Source organism: Salmo trutta, chromosome 2 (assembly GCF_901001165.1).
Source record: "Salmo trutta chromosome 2, fSalTru1.1, whole genome shotgun sequence".
Classification (NCBI taxonomy): Eukaryota; Metazoa; Chordata; class Actinopteri; order Salmoniformes; family Salmonidae; genus Salmo; species Salmo trutta.
The window spans coordinates 4,537,732-4,557,307 of record NC_042958.1 but is presented as its reverse complement, the minus strand read 5'-3'; the positions used below and the strand labels follow the sequence as shown (position 1 = coordinate 4,557,307).

At 46.2% G+C, this 19,576-nt stretch overlaps 2 protein-coding genes across 7 annotated transcripts in view; one reads left to right on the top strand and one right to left on the bottom strand.

Moving 5' to 3' along the window:
- The window catches only part of LOC115149194 (abl interactor 1), a 120,175-nt gene extending 112,738 nt beyond the window's left edge, over positions 1–7,437 (top strand). For 5 of the 6 annotated variants that reach the window (XM_029691844.1, XM_029691835.1, XM_029691854.1 and 2 more), the window contains 2 exons: positions 5,108–5,293; positions 5,519–7,437. In XM_029691844.1, coding sequence (XP_029547704.1) covers positions 5,108–5,293; positions 5,519–5,685 — 353 coding nt within the window. In that variant the 3' untranslated portion in view covers positions 5,686–7,437. Of the gene's footprint in view, positions 1–37; positions 116–5,107; positions 5,294–5,518 lie in introns of all 6 variants that reach the window. The other variant, XM_029691828.1, reaches the window with a different exon arrangement.
- A 1,400-nt stretch (positions 7,438–8,837) lies between these two features.
- On the bottom strand, positions 8,838–19,036 carry LOC115149219 (decaprenyl-diphosphate synthase subunit 1). The gene is made up of 11 exons (XM_029691885.1): positions 18,835–19,036; positions 18,024–18,079; positions 17,789–17,921; positions 17,484–17,614; positions 14,813–14,954; positions 14,424–14,535; positions 13,441–13,550; positions 13,255–13,335; positions 13,014–13,127; positions 11,859–11,939; positions 8,838–9,126 (listed from the first exon to the last, which is right to left on the bottom strand). Exons 1-11 carry the CDS (start codon positions 18,982–18,984, stop codon positions 8,986–8,988), a joined length of 1,251 nt encoding a protein of 416 aa, XP_029547745.1. The 5' UTR covers positions 18,985–19,036; the 3' UTR covers positions 8,838–8,985.
- Between the last annotated feature and the right edge of the window lie 540 nt (positions 19,037–19,576).

The following is a 19,576-nucleotide window of genomic DNA, read 5'->3' as shown; positions in this document are numbered from 1 at the left end:
GTTTGGTATGTGTGGGGGGGGCTTCCTGTGGCTATAGCTGCCCTTCCTCCCCCCACCCCCCAGCTGACTCCACAGATACCTCTGACAGGCTTTGTGGCCAGGGTGCAGGAGAACAGTAAGTCCACAGGCCCAGCACACACTCTCCCTGTTCCCCAGATCACTCACCCTGTTCCCCAGATCACTCACCCTGTTCCCCAGATCACTCACCCTGTTCCCCAGATCACTCACCCTGTTCCCCAGATCACTCACCCTGTTCCCCAGATCACTCACCCTGTTCCCCAAATCACTCACCCTGTTCCCCAGATCACTCACCCTTTTCCCATAAATCTGAGTAGAACAACCCCCACCTGTCAATCACAGCATGCTTTGTGCCTGTTCACTCAACTGTCCATCTGTCCGTCTGTCTGTCTGCCTGCCTGCCTGTCTGCCTGCCTGTCTCTCTGTCTGTCTGTCTGTCCTGCCTATCTGTCTGTCCTGTGCAGTAGACAGCTCTTATCTATTGTCTGTGTTAATAAATAGTATTCTCAGACAGACACTTATTGCCATTGACAACCATTGCTTTCTCCACTATGCAGATACTGAGGACAAATAGTGTAAAAAGTGGCTCCATTCCAAGATTATTCAGGAGAATGTATAATGGAGTAAGCAGCTGAATTAGTATTTCCACAAAGTCCCACGTGTGTGATAAGGCATACAGTGCATTCAGAAAGTATTCAGACCCCTCGACTTTTTCAACATTTTGTTACGTTACAGATTTATTCTAAAATGTCTTAAACTGTTTTATTCCCTCATCAATCTACACACAATACCCCATAATGACATCACAATACCCCATAATGACATCACAATACCCCATAATGACATCACAATACCCCATAATGACAAAGCAAAAAATAAATAAATGTTTTGCTAATTTATAAAATAAACAAAACCTGAAATATTACATTTACATAAGTATTCAGACCCTTTAATCAGTATTTTGTTGAAGTACCTCTTGCAGCAATAACAGCCTCGAGTCTTCTTGGGTATGACGCTACAAGCTTGGCACACCTGTATATGGGGAGTTTCTCCCATTCTTCTCTGCAGATTCTCTCAAGCTTTGTCAAGTTTGTTGAAGCACCTTTGGCAGTGATTACAGCATCGAGTCACTCTGGAGCAGGTTTTCAATAAGGATCTCTCTCTGTACTTTGCTTTGTTCATCTTTGCCTCGATCCTGACTAGTCTCCCAGTCCCTGTCACTGAAAAACATCCCCACAACATGATGCTGCCACCACCATGCTTCACCGTAGGGATGGTGCCAGGTTTCCTCCAGACGTGATGCTTGGCATTCAGGCCAAAGAGTTCAATCTTGGTTTCATCAGACCAGATAATTTTGTTTCTCATGGTCTGTGAGTCCTTTAGGTGCCTTTTGGCAAACTCCAATCGGGCTGTCATATGCCTTTTACTGAGGAGTGGCTTCTGTCTGGCCACTCTACCATAAAGGCCTGATTGGTGGAGTGCTGCAGAGATGGTTGTCCTTCTGGAAGGTTCTCCCATCTTCACAGAGGAACGCTAAAGCTCTATAAGAGTGACCGTTGGGTTCTTGGTCACCTCCCTGACCAAGGCCCTTCTCCCCCGATTGCTCAGTTTGGTCGGGCGGCCAGCTCTAGGAAGAGTCTTGGTGGTTCCAATCTTCTTCCATTTAACAATGATGGAGGCCACTGTATTCTTGGGGACCTTCAATGCTGCAGAATTTTTTTTGTACCCTTCCCCAGATCTGTGTCTCGACACAATCCTGTCTCGGCTTGGTTGTTGCTCTGACATGCACTATAAACTGTGGGACCTTATATAGACAGGTGTGTGCCTTTCCAAATCATGTCCAATCAATTGAATTTACCACAGCTGGACTCCAATCAAGTTGTAGAAACATCTCAAGGATGATCAAAGGAAACAGGATTCACCTGAGCTCAATTTCAAGTCTCAAAGAAAACGGTCTTAATACTTATGTAAATTAGGTATTTCTGTTTTTTATTTTTAATATATTTACAAAAATTACTACAAACCAGTTTTAGCTTTGTCATTATGGGGTTATTGTGTTTACATTGCAAAAAAACATACAAACATGTAATACATTTCAGAATAAGGCTGTAACGTAACAAAATGTGGAAAAAGTCAAGGGGTCTGAATACTTTCCGAAGGCACTGTATGTTAAGTATAATTTCACACAAAAAAAAATCACAGAATGAGCGGCACATATGGAAGGACTAAACATATTGAAGGACTAAACATATGGAAGGACTAAACATATGGAAGGACTAAACATATGGAAGGACTTAACATATGGAAGGACTAAACATATGGAAGGACTTAACATATGGAAGGACTAAACATATGGAAGGACTAAACATATGGAAGGACTAAACATATGGAAGGACTAAACATATGGAAGGACTAAACATATTGTGCGTACTGTGTGATCAACAGAGAAATACTCTGCATTCTTTCACGTAACTCTAAAGAAGCTTAGCCTGCTATTGTTAAACAGATTTATGTTACTGGCAGAATTAAAATACTACCATTTTATAGCTGTTTCTTAGCAGTACGAAGGCTGTCATTTCCAGTCGAAAGAGTAAAACAGAAACCAGTGATCTAGTACCCTGGGTGTCATATCCTCCTCTGATAAACACAACCTTGAGAATATCTCATCTAGTACCCTGGGTGTCATATCCTCCTCTGATAAACACAACCTTGAGAATATCTCATCTAGTACCCTGGGTGTCATATCCTCCTCTGATAAACACAACCTTGAGAATATCTCATCTAGTACCCTGGGTGTCATATCCTCCTCTGATAAACACAACCTTGAGAATATCTCATCTAGTACCCTGGGTGTCATATCCTCCTCTGATAAACACAACCTTGAGAATATCTCATCTAGTATCCTGGGTGTCATATCCTCCTCTGATAAACACAACCTTGATAATATCTCATCTAGTACCCTGGGTGTCATATCCTCCTCTGATAAACACAACCTTGATAATATCTCATCTAGTACCCTGGGTGTCATATCCTCCTCTGATAAACACAACCTTGAGAATATCTCATCTAGTATCCTGGGTGTCATATCCTCCTCTGATAAACACAACCTTGATAATATCTCATCTAGTACCCTGGGTGTCATATCCTCCTCTGATAAACACAACCTTGATAATATCTCATCTAGTACCCTGGGTGTCATATCCTCCTCTGATAAACACAACCTTGATAATATCTCATCTAGTACCCTGGGTGTCATATCCTCCTCTGATAAACACAACCTTGAGAATATCTCATCTAGTATCCTGGGTGTCATATCCTCCTCTGATAAACACAACCTTGATAATATCTCATCTAGTACCCTGGGTGTCATATCCTCCTCTGATAAACACAACCTTGATAATATCTCATCTAGTACCCTGGGTGTCATATCCTCCTCTGATAAACACAACCTTGATAATATCTCATCTAGTACCCTGGGTGTCATATCCTCCTCTGATAAACACAACCTTGATAATATCTCATCTAGTACCCTGGGTGTCATATCCTCTGATAAACACAACCTTGAGAATATCTTATTCCCCTTTGGTACAATATAGAAATGGTCATGTGTGATTTCTGCAGGTAAGCCTCCACAATCGGATCCATGTATACTAATGTACCGTCTCATTCAGAGGTCCGTACTGACTATTTAGGCTGTAGTTTATTACGTTGTACTCATTTATTTTTGTAGGCATTCTCTTTAATCATTTACAGAAACAAAGTGTTACGAAATCTTCCCTGAGAAATGAAAATACATTTTCCTTGAGTCACAAAGGTGTCATAAAATTGGAGCAGGGTTGTTCACTAAGGAACATAACTGACAGGAGGATTGGGTTCTCTGCTGCCCTCTACTGAAACTAGTTGCAGCTCTGGATGGTCCAATTCCAAATGGTCCTCTAAGCCCTGTACCCTACACCCTGTGCCCTGTACCCTACACCCTGTGCCCTGTACCCTACACCCTGTGCCCTGTACCCTACACCCTGTGCCCTGTACCCTACACCCTGTGCCCTGTACCCTACACCCTGTGCCCTATACCCTGTGCCCTGTACCCTACACCCTGTGCCCTGTACCCTACACCCTGTGCCCTGTACCCTACACCCTGTGCCCTATACCCTGTGCCCTGTACCCTACACCCTGTGCCCTGTACCCTGTGCCCTGTACCCTACACCCTGTGCCCTGTACCCTGTGCCCTGTACCCTACACCCTGTGCCCTGTACCCTACACCCTGTGCCCTGTACCCTACACCCTGTGCCCTGTACCCTACACCCTGTGCCCTGTACCCTACGCCCTGTACCCTACACCCTGTGCCCTGTACCCTACACCCTGTGCCCTGTACCCTACACCCTGTTCCCTACACCCTGTGCACTTGTGGAGATCTTAGATTTTACAGGTACAGTCAATCTGGTGGTAGCTCCACCTTGCACTCTGATAGGCTAGGTGGAAGTTTCACCATATTCCTTATTCCAATCAAATCCTCTCATATCTCCACAAGTGCATAAGGTGTATGGTTTAAGGGTTTGGGATTGGACCAGTGTGTGTTTATGGTTATAGAGCTGCATTCCCTCTAGGATAGTCACAAATTCTCTACTGCCATGCTTAACTGTATAATGATATTATACAACAAACACAAGAAGAGAATTCAAATGTAATGGGAAGACAATGGAAATAGAACGTCAAAACAAGTGTGCATTGCGTGCAGCATTACCTTGGTGGCAAGGAACACGTCTAACCAAATGACGTGTCTTAACAAGTGACCTGGAAGAACGAATCTCAGGTCAAAAGGTCAAAAATCAGCATGCCGACAACTCGCTGTCATGCATTTTATTTGTTCCTTGACCGACTAACCATCGGTGCCTGGCATACAAACACCACTGCATGTTGCTCTTCCCACGGTTGCATGGTTTTGCGTGGTTTTCTCTACTGTTGGGCTTGGTGGCATGCGCAGCCCAAATGGTAATGTAATATTGTACTGCTTCCTTTCTCCCAGTTTCAGGCAGCGTTCCTAATCTCATTCTCCCTCTCTCCTCTTTTACTCATCACCATTTGGCAGTTGCGGACACCCCTACTCCGCCTCCCCCTCCTCCGCCCGATGACCTGCCCATGTTTGATGAAGCTCCTCCCCCTCCTCCACCCCCGCCAGTTGACTACGAGGAAGAGGAAGTGGCTGTAGTTCAGTACAGCGACTCGTATGCTGATGGAGACCCCCAGTGGGCGCCCAAGAGCTACATGCAGAAAGGTGTTCCTCAGAGCTCAATACCGACACCACTCTACTTCACTTCTCCTCCCTACCATACAATTCACACAGATTTATTTCAACTACGCTGAACTAGTCAACTACTTAAGCACATTTTGACACTCAGTAAATATGTTAATCTTCAGGCAACTATTTCTTACCCGTTGCATCCTAATCCAGTTTGCTAAGTCTCTCTCTCTCCCTCTGATGATTTTCCCCTCCTCTCAGTGGTGGCCATCTACGACTACACTGCGGATAAAAACGATGAGCTGAGCTTCATGGAGGGAGCCATCATCTACATCATTAAGAAGAACGATGATGGCTGGTTCGAGGGAATCAGTAGCGGAGTCACGGGCCTGTTCCCTGGCAACTACGTCGAGTCCATCATGCACTAAGCTGACTGAAGGGACCCTACTGCACTCTATTGATTCAGTGTTTCTACTACAGACCAATTGAAACAAGACGTCTGACCGTACGAAGCATAGGGAAGTGCTTTTGGATATGACAGAATGTTTGGTCTCTTACTAATTGCAAATAAATCAAATACAAAATATCTATTTACTTTATTTTGGTGGTGTTGTTGTGGGTTGGGGGGCATAAAGTATATAGAGAAGGAATAGGATAAGGCTGATGATGTACTCACAAGGGCTGTGATGTAGGGATGTTTTCAAAGACCAGGCAGCGGAGGCTGCTGAGGGGAAGACGGGCTCATAACAATAGCTGGAACGGAGTCAATGGAATGGCGTCAAAACACCTGGAAAACCATGTTTGATACCATTCCACTGACTCCGCTCCAGACATTACCACGAGCCCATTTTCCCCAATTAAGATGCCACCAACCTCCTTTGAGACCAGGGTAACACTAGCTGAAGGACATCCTTCCTTTAAGAGTTCTTCCTGTTTCCGTATGCACGACGATAACATTTGACCCAACTATTCATCTATTGACCTACAGATCTCTCATGCACTTATAAAGTATTAATAATGTTTTTATGAGTGTATCATGAGTATTATGCTATATGGAGACGATGTCTGTCAGACGGCATTTAAATGCATATGTAAACATTAGGCCATCTTGTGTAGACCTTCAGTGGAAGTGCTACTACTGTTAATTGTATATAATGTGAGCTGCAGCCTGTTGGTTGTCTGTAGTGTAAATTCAGTGAATGTCAATCACAGTATCTCAAGCAGGCTACTTACCACACACACACACACACACGGAAATGTCCTACAGAAGATTGTTTGATTTACTTCATTTTTTTACTTTTTTGACAAAAACTTATAGACAAAAACAATAAACTCAATATTTACATTTTAACAAAAATGAAAGACCTTCCCTTTGGTCAGACCCACCACCTCGCCCGTCCTGCCAGTCATCCCCTGGACGTCTCCAGTGCAAAACGTCATGCCACATAGCTTCAAACTGCACTATTCTGCCTCTCTCTGTTGCCCAAATTGTTCAATATTTAGATAACATTTTTAAATGAATGAATCAAATGCGTTTTTTTTTTTAATTTTTATGATTTGACAAAAAAAAAAAAAATACAATCAAAGTTATAATCAGAAGCCTGATCCATTTTGGGTAATAAATGTGAAATCTTATTTAGCTTTTTATGAATAACAAAACCTTTTATTTCTGTTTAATTTCAGTCGTTCCTGAAGTCTGAGCGTAAAGCATGCAAAATCTAATAAAAATGTATAACCTCTACGTTTAATTATGCTTCCATTTTGTTGTAATACTTACATTCTATTTAGGCTTTTATTATTTTTTTTTAATTGATTACATTGTCTAGACACAAAAGGCATTCTGGGACTTGGTTTTATTTTCAAAATGCTCTAATTTGTCTTTAAACATATTAAATTAACATGAATTCTTTCATCTGGTAATGCAGTGAAAAGCAACACCATTATGTCGTGAATCTGTTTGTAAATGACACATTCCCCTTTTCACTATTTAGAGTTCCACGTCCATTTTAAGAAACGTTCTAGTACATGTCTAATCTGAACAAAATTATTTATCGGTAGGTATTTTTTGGGGTGGGATCAAAGTATATAATGTAAACAGTAATGGATTATGATCAGCTGTTCTTCATGCCGTGTTAGTGGGCTTAGTTTTCAAAACTGTTTTGTCATGATGTTCAGAAAAAGAAGTACAAAAAAAAGCTGCCATTAGACTATTCTGTGATAATGGTGACCAATACGACATCTCATATACCTCAGTCTTCACATAGAAAAAAAATAGATCACATCGTTTTATAACGGTCATAAGTTTTATAACTCAGGTCTGGTTAAGTTGTTCTTCTTTCATTGTTCCAAATTGACCCCAACCATTTTGTCCATACTCATTTACAGCTGTAGGCCCCCCCCCCCCCCCAATCCATCCCCACGACAATTCAGGTTGGTGTTTTCATCGGTTTAAAAAAAGGTTAAGATGGAACATGGCAGCCTTTCCGCAAGAGTTCCTACATGATCTGTCTTTCCTGTTTCCTGTCCTGCAGGACCGGCATTGAAAACCTCTGCGTTTAACCCCCTTTACCATTTCAGGATAGAGCAGCTAATGCCTTATAGTTAACATATACAAGTGTTCCAACTCAATGGGCAGCAATATCAAAGCTCTGCCCTTAATGTGTGTGTATGTATATATATATATATATGTTAAATGTATGTACAGTCTTTTATAATAAACCGTTCTCCTACATACAACTTAGTGGTGTGGTGATTGAGAATGAAAACAAAAAAAAAAAGGTAGAGACTTGACTTCAAAAAACAAAATGTGTTTTAATTTGAGTACAGTGATTGTGGATGTTAAGGCCTTCATTGTTATTAAATCACTTGATACAGGAAGCATCTACAATATATAACATTCTCTAATTGGTACGAGTTTGGCATTTGTGCGGTGCGGACGGATCTTCAAGCAATGTCTTCACACACACACACACACACACACACACACACACACCTATATCTTCGGTCTCATCATGGAATTAAAATTATTCTGCAGTGGCCATTCCGTCCCAAACATTGAGAGCAATGTCAACTGCCTTTGATGACCAAATACAATCTGCCAGTTCAAGGTGGGGGGGGGGGGGCTGCAGTTATAGTACTGTATACAATGACCATTTGATAATTCAGCGATTTATTTTTTATTTTTTTAAAACAATGATCTTGGTCTGTGTCAAATCCTCACTGACATGTCATTTTATCGCTTTGAAGTCAGAAACCTTTTTTCAGGCGGGGACCGGCATTGAAAACCCCTGGCGTCAATAACATTCTTTGTTCTGTGAGCTCTTCAGTGTTTTCCCAGAGGAAAGGAAGAAGACATAAGTAATGTGAAGCAGTGCATCTCAGAAGTCAGTCCTGAAGAACCTATGTATGCAAAGTTTAGTTCCACCTTTTATCTTAGTTATGTAAACAAAATAAACAGTGTTCCATCAGGACCCACTGGGAACCTCACCGCTGAAACCACTGGGAACCTCACCGCTGAAACCACTGGGAACCATCACTGCTGAAACCACTGGGAACCATCACTGCTGAAACCACTGGGAACCATCACTGCTCGAAACCATCACTGCTCGAAACCATCACTGCTCGAAACCATCACTGCTCGAAACCATCACTGCTCGAAACCATCACCCCCCTCCATGGGGTGGCCTTCCACAGGTACAAGTAGCTGCCTGAAGTGACGTGGTGGGGGCTCACTTGTCACGGGTAAGGACCATCTGGGTGAGCCTGATAAGAGCGTCCCGCTCCAGAGAGGGCCTGAGCAGGCTGATCTGCCGGATAGCCTCTTGGCAGTAGTGCTGGGCCAGGAAGTTGGTCTGATCCACACCCTCACTCTGAGGGCAGGACAGACAGGAGGGTGAGTCAGGGTGCTTTCTAATAGGTCAGTTGTAATTGCTACATGATCATCGGTCCAATAGTATTTCTATACTGTGTTTATATTCTGATGACGGCCAAAACACAATGTTTCTGACGTCCCTCCACCTAGCGACCCCCCCCCCCCCCCAATGTTTCTGACGTCCCTCCGCCTAGCGACCCCCCCCCAATGTTTCTGACGTCCCTCCAGATAGCGACCCCCCCCAATGTTTCTGACGTCCCTCCACCTAGCGACCCCCCCCCCAATGTTTCTGACGTCCCTCCGCCTAGCGACCCCCCCCCCCAATGTTTCTGACGTCCCTCCATAGCGACCCCCCCCAATGTTTCTGACGTCCCTCCGGATAGCGACCCCCCCCCCCCAATGTTTCTGACGTCCCTCCAGATAGCGACCCCCCCCAATGTTTCTGACGTCCCTCCACCTAGCGACCCCCCCCCCAATGTTTCTGACGACCCCCCCCCAATGTTTCTGACGTCCCTCCGCCTAGCAACCCCCCCCCCAATGTTTCTGACGTCCCTCCACCTAGCGACCCCCCCCCCCAATGTTTCTGACGTCCCTCCACCTAGCGACCCCCCCCCCAATGTTTCTGACGTCCCTCCAGATAGCGACCCCCCCCCCAATGTTTCTGACGTCCCTCCAGATAGCGACCCCCCCCAATGTTTCTGACGTCCCTCCACCTAGCGACCCCCCCTCCAATGTTTCTGACGTCCCTCCAGATAGCGACCCCCCCAATGTTTCTGACGTCCCTCCGCCTAGCGACCCCCCCCCAATGTTTCTGACGTCCCTCCACCTAGCGACCCCCCCCAATGTTTCTGACGTCCCTCCACCTAGCGACCCCCCCCCCCCCCAATGTTTCTGACGTCCCTCCGCCTAGCAACCCCCCCAATGTTTCTGACGTCCCTCCACCTAGCGACCCCCCCCCCCCAATGTTTGACGTCCCTCCGCCTAGCGACCCCCCCCCCAATGTTTCTGACGTCCCTCCACCTAGCGACCCCCCCCTCCAATGTTTCTGACGTTCCTCCAGATAGCGACCCCCCCCCAATGTTTCTGACGTCCCTCCACCTAGCGACCCCCCCCCAATGTTTCTGACGTCCCTCCACCTAGCGACCCCCCCCCTCCAATGTTTCTGACGTCCCTCCAGATAGCGACCCCCCCAATGTTTCTGACGTCCCTCCACCTAGCGACCCCCCCCCCAATGTTTCTGACGTCCCTCCGCCTAGCAACCCCCCCCCCAATGTTTCTGACGTCCCTCCAGATAGCGACCCCCCCCAATGTTTCTGACGTCACTCCGGATAGCGACCCCCCCCCCAATGTTTCTGACGTCCCTCCAGATAGCGACCCCCCACAATGTTTCTGACGTCCCTCCACCTAGCGACCCCCCCCCCCAATGTTTCTGACGACCCCCCCCCAATGTTTCTGACGTCCCTCCACCTAGCGACCCCCCCCCCAATGTTTCTGACGTCCCTCCACCTAGCGACCCCCCCCCCCAATGTTTCTGACGTCCCTCCAGATAGCGACCCCCCCAATGTTTCTGACGTCCCTCCAGATAGCGACCCCCCCCAATGTTTCTGACGTCCCTCCACCTAGCGACCCCCCCCTCCAATGTTTCTGACGTCCCTCCAGATAGCAACCCCCCCAATGTTTCTGACGTCCCTCCACCTAGCGACCCCCCCCCCAATGTTTGACGTCCCTCCGCCTAGCGACCCCCCCCCCAATGTTTCTGACGTCCCTCCACCTAGCGACCCCCCCTCCAATGTTTCTGACGTCCCTCCAGATAGCGACCCCCCCCAATGTTTCTGACGTCCCTCCACCTAGCGACCCCCCCCTCCAATGTTTCTGACGTCCCTCCAGATAGCAACCCCCCAATGTTTCTGACGTCCCTCCACCTAGCGACCCCCCCCCAATGTTTGACGTCCCTCCGCCTAGCGACCCCCCCCAATGTTTCTGACGTCCCTCCACCTAGCGACCCCCCCCTCCAATGTTTCTGACGTCCCTCCAGATAGCGACCCCCCCCCCAATGTTTCTGACGTCCCTCCACCTAGCGACCCCCCCCCAATGTTTCTGACGTCCCTCCGCCTAGCAACCCCCCCCCCCAATGTTTCTGACGTCCCTCCGCCTAGCAACCCCCCCAATGTTTCTGACGTCCCTCCACCTAGCGACCCCCCCCCCCCCCCAATGTTTGACGTCCCTCCACCTAGTGACCCCCCCCCTCCAATGTTTCTGACGTCCCTCCAGATAGCGACCCCCCCAATGTTTCTGACGTCCCTCCACCTAGCGACCCCCCCCCCAATGTTTCTGACGTCCCTCCACCTAGCGACCCCCCCCTCCAATGTTTCTGACGTCCCTCCGCCTAGCGACCCCCCCCCCCCCCCAGTGTTTCTGACGTCCCTCCGCCTAGCAACCCCCCCCAATGTTTCTGACGTCCCTCCACCTAGCGACCCCCCCCCAATGTTTCTGACGTCCCTCCGCCTAGCGACCCCCCCCCCCCCCAGTGTTTCTGACGTCCCTCCGCCTAGCGACCCCCCCCCCCAGTGTTTCTGACGTCCCTCCGCCTAGCAACCCCCCCCAATGTTTCTGACGTCCCTCCACCTAGCGACCCCCCCCAATGTTTCTGACGTCCCTCCGCCTAGCGACCCCCCCCCCCCCACAGTGTTTCTGACGTCCCTCCACCTAGCGACACCCAATGTTTCTTACCTCCTGGACATACTGCCAGGCACGAGCGACATCTCCACTGGAGCTGAACCGCCTCATGATCATACCGTGCAGCTCAGGAAACTAGAGAGAGAAAGAGAAAGAGAGAGAGAAAGAGAGAGAGAAAGAGAAAGAGAAAGAGAAAGAGAAAGAGAAAGAGAAAGAGAAAGAGAAAGAGAAAGAGAAAGAGAAAGAGAAAGAGAAAGAGAAAGAGAAAGAGAAAGAGAAAGAGAAAGAGAAAGAGAAAGAGAGAGAGAGAGAGAGAGAGAGAGAGAGAGAGAGAGAGAGAGAGAGAGAGAGAGAGAGAGAGAGAGAGAGAGAGAAAGAGAAAGAGAAAGAGAAAGAGAAAGAGAAAGAGAAAGAGAAAGAGAAAGAGAAAGAGGAGAGAGGAGAGAGGAGAGAGAGGAGAGAAAGAGAAAAAGAGAGAGAGACAGAGCGTTAAGACACACTGTCACAGACTACACAATCAGGCATATTATGTGAAGCCAGGACTCCCTGGAAAACAGTAGCGATTGTTACCGAGTGGACTATCCTGGCTTAATAAATAACATGATATGAATGAAAGGAATCGACACTGAGGGGACAAAACATTAAGAACGCTCTTTCCATGACCGACTGACCAGGTGAAAGCTTATTGGATGTCACTTGTTATATCCAATCAGTGCAGATGAAGGGGAGGAGACAGGTGAAAGAAAGTTGTTTAAGCCTCAAGACAGTTGAGACAAAAGATTTAAGTGCTTTTGAACGGGGTAATGGTAGTAGGTGTCGGGCGCACCAGTTTGAGTGTGTCAAGAACTGCAACGCTGCTGGGTTTTTCACACTCAACAGTTTCCTGTGTGTATCAAGAATGGTCCACCACCCAAAGGACATCCAGCCAACTTGACACAACTGTGGGAAACATTGGATTCAACATGGACCAGCATCCCTGTGGAACGCTTTTGAGACCTTGTAGAGTCCACGCCTCGACGAATTCAGGCTGTTCTGAGGGCAAAAAGTTGGTGCAACCCAATATTAGAAAGGTGTTCCTAATGTTTTGTACACTCAATGTATATTGAACAGTCACTGTGATTCAGTGACCAGGAGAGTCAACGCCTACATCCCAAATGGCACCCTATGCCCTATATAGTGCACTAACTTTAGACACACACACACACACACCTGTTGGCAGGCAAACAGGACTGGTCCGGTGGCCAGACCCAGCTTGAGATCTGTAGCTGAAGGCTTTCCTAGTTGGCTGGCACACGCTGTGAAGTCAAGCACATCATCCACCAGCTAGGACGGACACACACACACACACCCCCCCAAATAACTTAAACATTTCAATGTTAAATAAGGACATTAAATGATTAAAATGGCACCATTGATTCAAGAGGCATAAAACTAAATATTAGAAATGTACCTGGAAGGCGATGCCAACGTTCCTCCCATACTGGAAGGCTATTTCATGAACCTCTGGATCGGAGTTCACTAGAATGGATACCTTGAAATGGACAAGAACCGCCCAGTCAACACAAACCTATTCAGTTGGGCAACACAAGACTTCCTGGAAGTCTGCATTATTTGTGTGGAGATAGAACGTACATACAGCTTTACAACTGTTGGCGATAAGACTGGCAGTCTTCTTAAACGTCTTGTCGAGGTAGTGTTTAAATCTCTCATTCTCATTTTCTTTGGAGCCCAGCTGCATGAATTCACCTGGAACATGAGCAAATATATTAGTGTGAACAGAGAGTGTTTCCTATAGACTTTGGTAATCTTAAAACAAAACAAAAAAACTTTCATTACCGTAATTTCCGGATTATTGAGCGCACCTGAATATAAGCCGCACCCACTGAATTACATTTTTTTTTATTTTGAACATAAATAAGCCGCACGTCTATAAGCCGCAGGTGCCTACCGGTACATTGAAACAAATGAACTTTACACAGGCTTTAACGAAACACGGCTTGTAACAAAAATAAATAGGCTTTAACGAAACACGGCTTGTAACAAAAATAAATAGGCTTTAACGAAACACGGCTTGTAACAAAAAATTTAAAATTAGCAGTAAACAGTAGCCTGCCGAGAAAGTCATTGGTCACTATCTTCCTCCTCCTGTGCACTGAAACCACTGAAGTCATATCCTTTCAAAAAAAATTGAAAGCGGGAAAAATCCATATATTAGCCGCGTCATTGTTTAAGCCGCGAGGTTCAAAGCCTGGGAAAAAAAGTTACGGCTTATAGTCCGGAAATTACGGTACTCATTTCCCCTTACAGAATCAGAAGCGTTGCATAACAACCTCTAGATAGTAAAGGAGCAGTTAATGTTGATTACCAAACCCCCCCCCCAAAAAAAAAAGGTATACAGTAACTAACAGACAGATAAAAATCAACTGTTTTGAAACTGAAACGGACTGCATATATTGTGCAATGTGTCACAGGCAATGATCTGAACCAAGGTCTCCCATTGGGAGAAACTATAGTCCTAACCATTACACCAAGAGAACCTCTTTGGCCGAGGTCGACACTGATTTTAAAGTATCGGGCAGGGCTACCTTATTATCACGAGACAGACTCACGTCTCCTTACCTCGCACCAGATCCTCCATGACCTGAGACAGGACTGACACCACTGTGTTGTTGCCGATACGGGCCAGAGCCATGGAGGCTGCCGAGAGGATGAAGTCTCCAGCTAAAATGGCCTGGGAATAAGAACAGAGAACACATACAGTCAAATGATCTTACAACTACTAAAGGGTATATTAGTTTATCATAAGATGCATTACAGAAAAGTGATAGTATTGCACATTCAAGAGAACTTGGGGCCATTTCACATGACCTTTTTTTCCCCCCTCTCTCTCTCTCTCAATAACATTATTGCATATGTTGCAGTTGAGTAGCTTAGTGTAGTGTGTGTATGACAACATGACTGGCTACTGCTAACAGACAAACCCCTCCTGTTCGGAGGACTCGGCTAACCTTTCTCTCGCCCCACACTTCGTTGATAGTGGTCTTCCCCCTGCGCTTGTCCGAGCCGTCGATGACATCATCGTGGACCAGGCTGGCAGTGTGGATCATCTCAGAGATCATAGCTATGGATCGCTGACCTGGGAGCAGATCTCTACAGAGAGAGAGACAGATGGGGGAGAAGGTAGAGAGAGAAAAAGAAAGAGAGCACAGTTATTCCTTTCTCATATCATCACTAATATGGGCAGCCTGAATGAATTAGTTTATGAATTCGTTTATTGCAATGATATTGCAATGATATGCATGATTAATTAAGAATAATACAGCCATCTCCTATAACAAAGTAAAAAAAATAATAATGTAACAGGCCATCTTCCCTTTCTAATCTGTGTATTCTCCTCAGATACGTGTGACAACTTGTTACTGGGGTGTGTGTGTGTGTATGTGTGTGTGTATGTGTGTGTGCGCGCTGGATACTGTACGTTTCCTTAGCATCGTTTCTCACCCAGGTCTGTCTCCTTGTAACCCATTAGTAACCTTGTGTGACCATCCTGACCATCCATTCTCTTTTGTTAGTGAAACTAAACGAGAGCCGTCTGGATGACGCATCAGGCTACATAGTATCAAGTATGTATGTCTGCAGGGTAGTCTAGTGGTTAGAGTGTAGAGGTGGCAGGTAGCCTAGTGGTTAGAGTGTAGAGGTGGCAGGGTAGCCTAGTGGTTAGAGTGTAGAGGTGGCAGGTAGCCTAGTGGTTAGAGTGTAGAGGCGGCAGGAAGCCTAGTGGTTAGAGTGTAGAGGTGGCAGGGTAGCCTAGTGGTTAGAGTGTAGAGGTGGCAGGGTAGTCTAGTGGTTAGAGTGTAGAGGCGGCAGGAAGCCTAGTGGTTAGAGTGTAGAGGTGGCAGGGTAGCCTAGTGGTTAGAGTGTAGAGGTGGCAGGAAGCCTAGTGGTTAGAGTGTAGAGGTGGCAGGGTAGCCTAGTGGTTAGAGTGTAGGGGCGGCAGGTAGCCTAGTGGTTAGAGTGTAGGGGCGGCAGGTAGCCTAGTGGTTAGAGTGTAGAGGTGGCAGGTAGACTAGTGGTTAGAGTGTAGAGGTGGCCTAGTGGTTAGAGTGTAGAGGTGGCAGGGTAGCCTAGTGGTTAGAGTGTAGAGGTGGCAGGTAGCCTAGTGGTTAGAGTGTAGAGGTGGCAGGAAGCCTAGTGGTTAGAGTGTAGAGGTGGCAGGTGGCAGGTAGCCTAGTGGTTAGAGTGTAGAGGTGGCAGGTAGCCTAGTGGTTAGAGTGTAGAGGTGGCAGGTAGCCTAGTGGTTAGAGTGTAGAGGTGGCCTAGTGGTTAGAGTGTAGAGGTGGCAGGGTAGCCTAGTGGTTAGAGTGTGGAGGTGGCAGGGTAGCCTAGTGGTTAGAGTGTAGAGGTGGCAGGGTAGCCTAGTGGTTAGAGTGTAGAGGTGGCAGGAAGCCTAGTGGTTAGAGTGTAGAGGTGGCAGGTAGCCTAGTGGTTAGAGTGTAGAGGTGGCAGGTAGCCTAGTGGTTAGAGTGTAGAGGTGGCAGGGTAGCCTAGTGGTTAGAGTGTAGAGGTGGCAGGGTAGCCTAGTGGTTAGAGTGTAGAGGTGGCAGGAAGCCTAGTGGTTAGAGTGTAGAGGTGGCAGGGTAGCCTAGTGGTTAGAGTGTAGAGGTGGCAGGTGGCAGGTAGCCTAGTGGTTAGAGTGTAGAGGTGGCAGGTAGCCTAGTGGTTAGAGTGTAGAGGTGGCAGGTAGCCTAGTGGTTAGAGTGTAGAGGTGGCAGGTAGCCTAGTGGTTAGAGTGTAGAGGTGGCAGGTAGCCTAGTGGTTAGAGTGTAGAGGTGGCCTAGTGGTTAGAGTGTGGAGGTGGCAGGAAGCCTAGTGGTTAGAGTGTAGAGGTGGCAGGTAGCCTAGTGGTTAGAGTGTAGAGGTGGCCTAGTGGTTAGAGTGTGGAGGTGGCAGGAAGCCTAGTGGTTAGAGTGTAGAGGTGGCAGGTAGCCTAGTGGTTAGAGTGTAGAGGTGGCCTAGTGGTTAGAGTGTAGAGGTGGCAGGAAGCCTAGTGGTTAGATGGTAGGGGCGGCAGGTAGCCTAGTGGTTAGAGTGTGGAGGTGGCAGGTAGCCTAGTGGTTAGAGTGTAGAGGTGGCAGGTAGCCTAGTGGTTAGAGTGTAGAGGTGGCAGGTAGCCTAGTGGTTAGAGTGTAGAGGTGGCAGGTAGCCTAGTGGTTAGAGTGTAGAGGTGGCAGGTAGCCTAGTGGTTAGAGTGTAGAGGTGGCAGGTAGCCTAGTGGTTAGAGTGTAGAGGTGGCAGGTAGCCTAGTGGTTAGAGTGTAGAGGTGGCAGGTAGCCTAGTGGTTAGAGTGTAGAGGTGGCAGGAAGCCTAGTGGTTAGAGTGTAGAGGTGGCAGGTAGCCTAGTGGTTAGAGCGTAGAGGTGGCAGGTAGCCTAGTGGTTAGAGCGTTGGGCCAGTAACCGAAAGGTTGCTGGATGGAATCCCCGAGCTGACAAGATAAAAATCTGTCGTTCTGCCTCTGAACAAGACAGTTAACCCCACTGTTCCCCGGTAGGCCGTCATTGTAAATAAGAATTTGTTCTTAACTGACTTGCCTAGTTAAATAAAAGGTCAAATAAATAAATACCTGGTAATGCATACTACCTATCTAGTTGACTAGGCTACACCCAGGATAATGTCTTACCCATCTTGGTTGCTGTGACTATTGCAGGCCCGGGCCATCAGCACCACTATCATGGGTCGGAAAGCCTTACCCTTCCCGTCAAAATAGTAGTCGCATAAGGACTTCAACTCTGATTTGGACACAAAAAGTTCCTGTGAAACCCAGAAAATACATATTTATTACAGTTATATTATGAAAATCACTAACAATAGTCTGATGAGCTAAATAAGAACACCACTGTAGCCATGTCACAATAATATATTTCATTTATAGCGCACTTTTCGTCGGATAAACAATCTCAATGATGACTCATTCAAATGACTTACCTTCTTGATATCTTCGTACAAATGATTCAAGTCTTTTTGGGCTAGAGCGAAGGGGTCCTTCAACTTGTCGTCGCTGTGTATCCTTTTAAAGCAACAAGGCTTCTGTGTAGGGTAAAGCAACCTTGATTTGTGCCTACAGGGAAATACACGTCAATTAATCACACGTGTAAATTAAAAATGCACACAAACACATGAATCAATCTAGATCATATAAACACTTAAATCTCAGACTCACCTTGTCAGAATAGATTTGCCTACTGAGGTTGTGTGTACAGTCTTTGAGGACAGCCCCTGAAAGAAATCAATGACACAAATGAACCTGAGCACCACAACATTAGCACATGTAACCTAATGTTGACCTTTAAGTCAGGTGAGTGGTGAGAATTTAAAACGCTTTTAGTCCTGGTTATTGAAGGACAGCTGGCGACACCGAGGTCTAGTTGAAAAGACATTTACATTTTAGTCATTTAGCAGACGCTCTTATCCAGAGTTTAGTGATACATTTCATGCATTTTTTTTGTACTAGTCCCCCGTGGGAATCGAACCCACAACCCTGGCGTTGCACACGCCATGCTCTACCAACTGAGCCACAGGTACCTTCTAGTAAACGTTAGGCAGTGAACCACATAACATTACTCTTGACCAACGTAGGTTACCCACTAAGTAGTTCTGTCTAGTGATAACCTATTGTCGCTAATAGGGTTCAACTAGTGAGATAAATCAAGTTCAAGACTTAGGAACGTTACATAACAATCCTGAAATGACATGCAGCGTCTTGACCTTTAGCTAAATAGAGACTACATAAACCAGCTAACGTTACTCTCAGCTAGGACTACACTCTTTAACATTATACCCAGAAAAGAAATGTCATTCATACAATATTGTTTTAGTTAGCTACTACAACTAGAAATAAAACTGGGACTAAATCCCAATATAACTACACCAAGCCAGCTGTAACTCATTGAATAAGATCAGTTTTCATCTTCCATGTTCTCTACTACCGGTTGACCTTTCTCGAGGTGACAGCCCGCCCGGTGATATCTTACCTCATTTCCCGAGCCAGAGACGGTTCCAGTTCCTCGGAGGAGCAACGAGGTAGCTGAAGTTCCGTTAAAACAGCATATGGTTTCTAGTAAACTCGTACAGGTCGAGGCTGTAGTCCTCCACCTCCAACAGCGTCTCCACGGTTTCGCCATGTTCCTCCGTACACATCCCTGGAACAGGTTAAAGAACGTGACGCCGGCGAGCGGACGAACGCTAATTACGTTGGATGACGTCATGACGTTTATTTAAAAACAAAAAAAAATATCTTGACGTACAGAAATAAGGTTGACGTCAGTGTTCGTGGTTTTCCGGTTAAATTTTGCAACTTTGAAAAGGACGTTGCGGGTGAAAATGTATTGACATGTGGGTTTTTGGGCTACTTCTAAATTGCACCCGCGTCCGCCATGACATCTTTCTTTAAAAAATTAAAATAAACACCTATATACATATATAATATACACACACAAATACACGGAACAAAAAATATAAACATGTAAAGTGTTGGTCCCATGTTTCATCGACTGAAATAAAACATCCCATAAAAGTTCCATACACACAAAAATATGTCTCTAAAATGTTGTACACGAATTTGTTTACATTCCTGTTAGTGATCGTTTTATAATTTGTCAAGATAATCCATCCACTTGACAGGTGTGGCATATCAAGAAACTAATTTAACAGCATGCATGTGCACCTTGTGCTGGGGACATTAAAAAAGGGGGGGGGGGGCTGTGGAGTATTTCT

Excerpts from the sequence above, each read along its gene's own strand:
- LOC115149219 (XM_029691885.1), bottom strand. The coding sequence starts at position 18,984 with ATGGCGAAACCGTGGAGACGCTGTTGGAGGTGGAGGACTACAGCCTCG. Across the intron at positions 18,080-18,834 it reads TCTCTGGCTCGGGAAATGAG|GGGCTGTCCTCAAAGACTGT; the intron begins GTAAGATATCAC and ends GATTTCTTTCAG. Across the intron at positions 17,615-17,788 it reads TGTACGAAGATATCAAGAAG|GAACTTTTTGTGTCCAAATC; the intron begins GTAAGTCATTTG and ends TGGGTTTCACAG.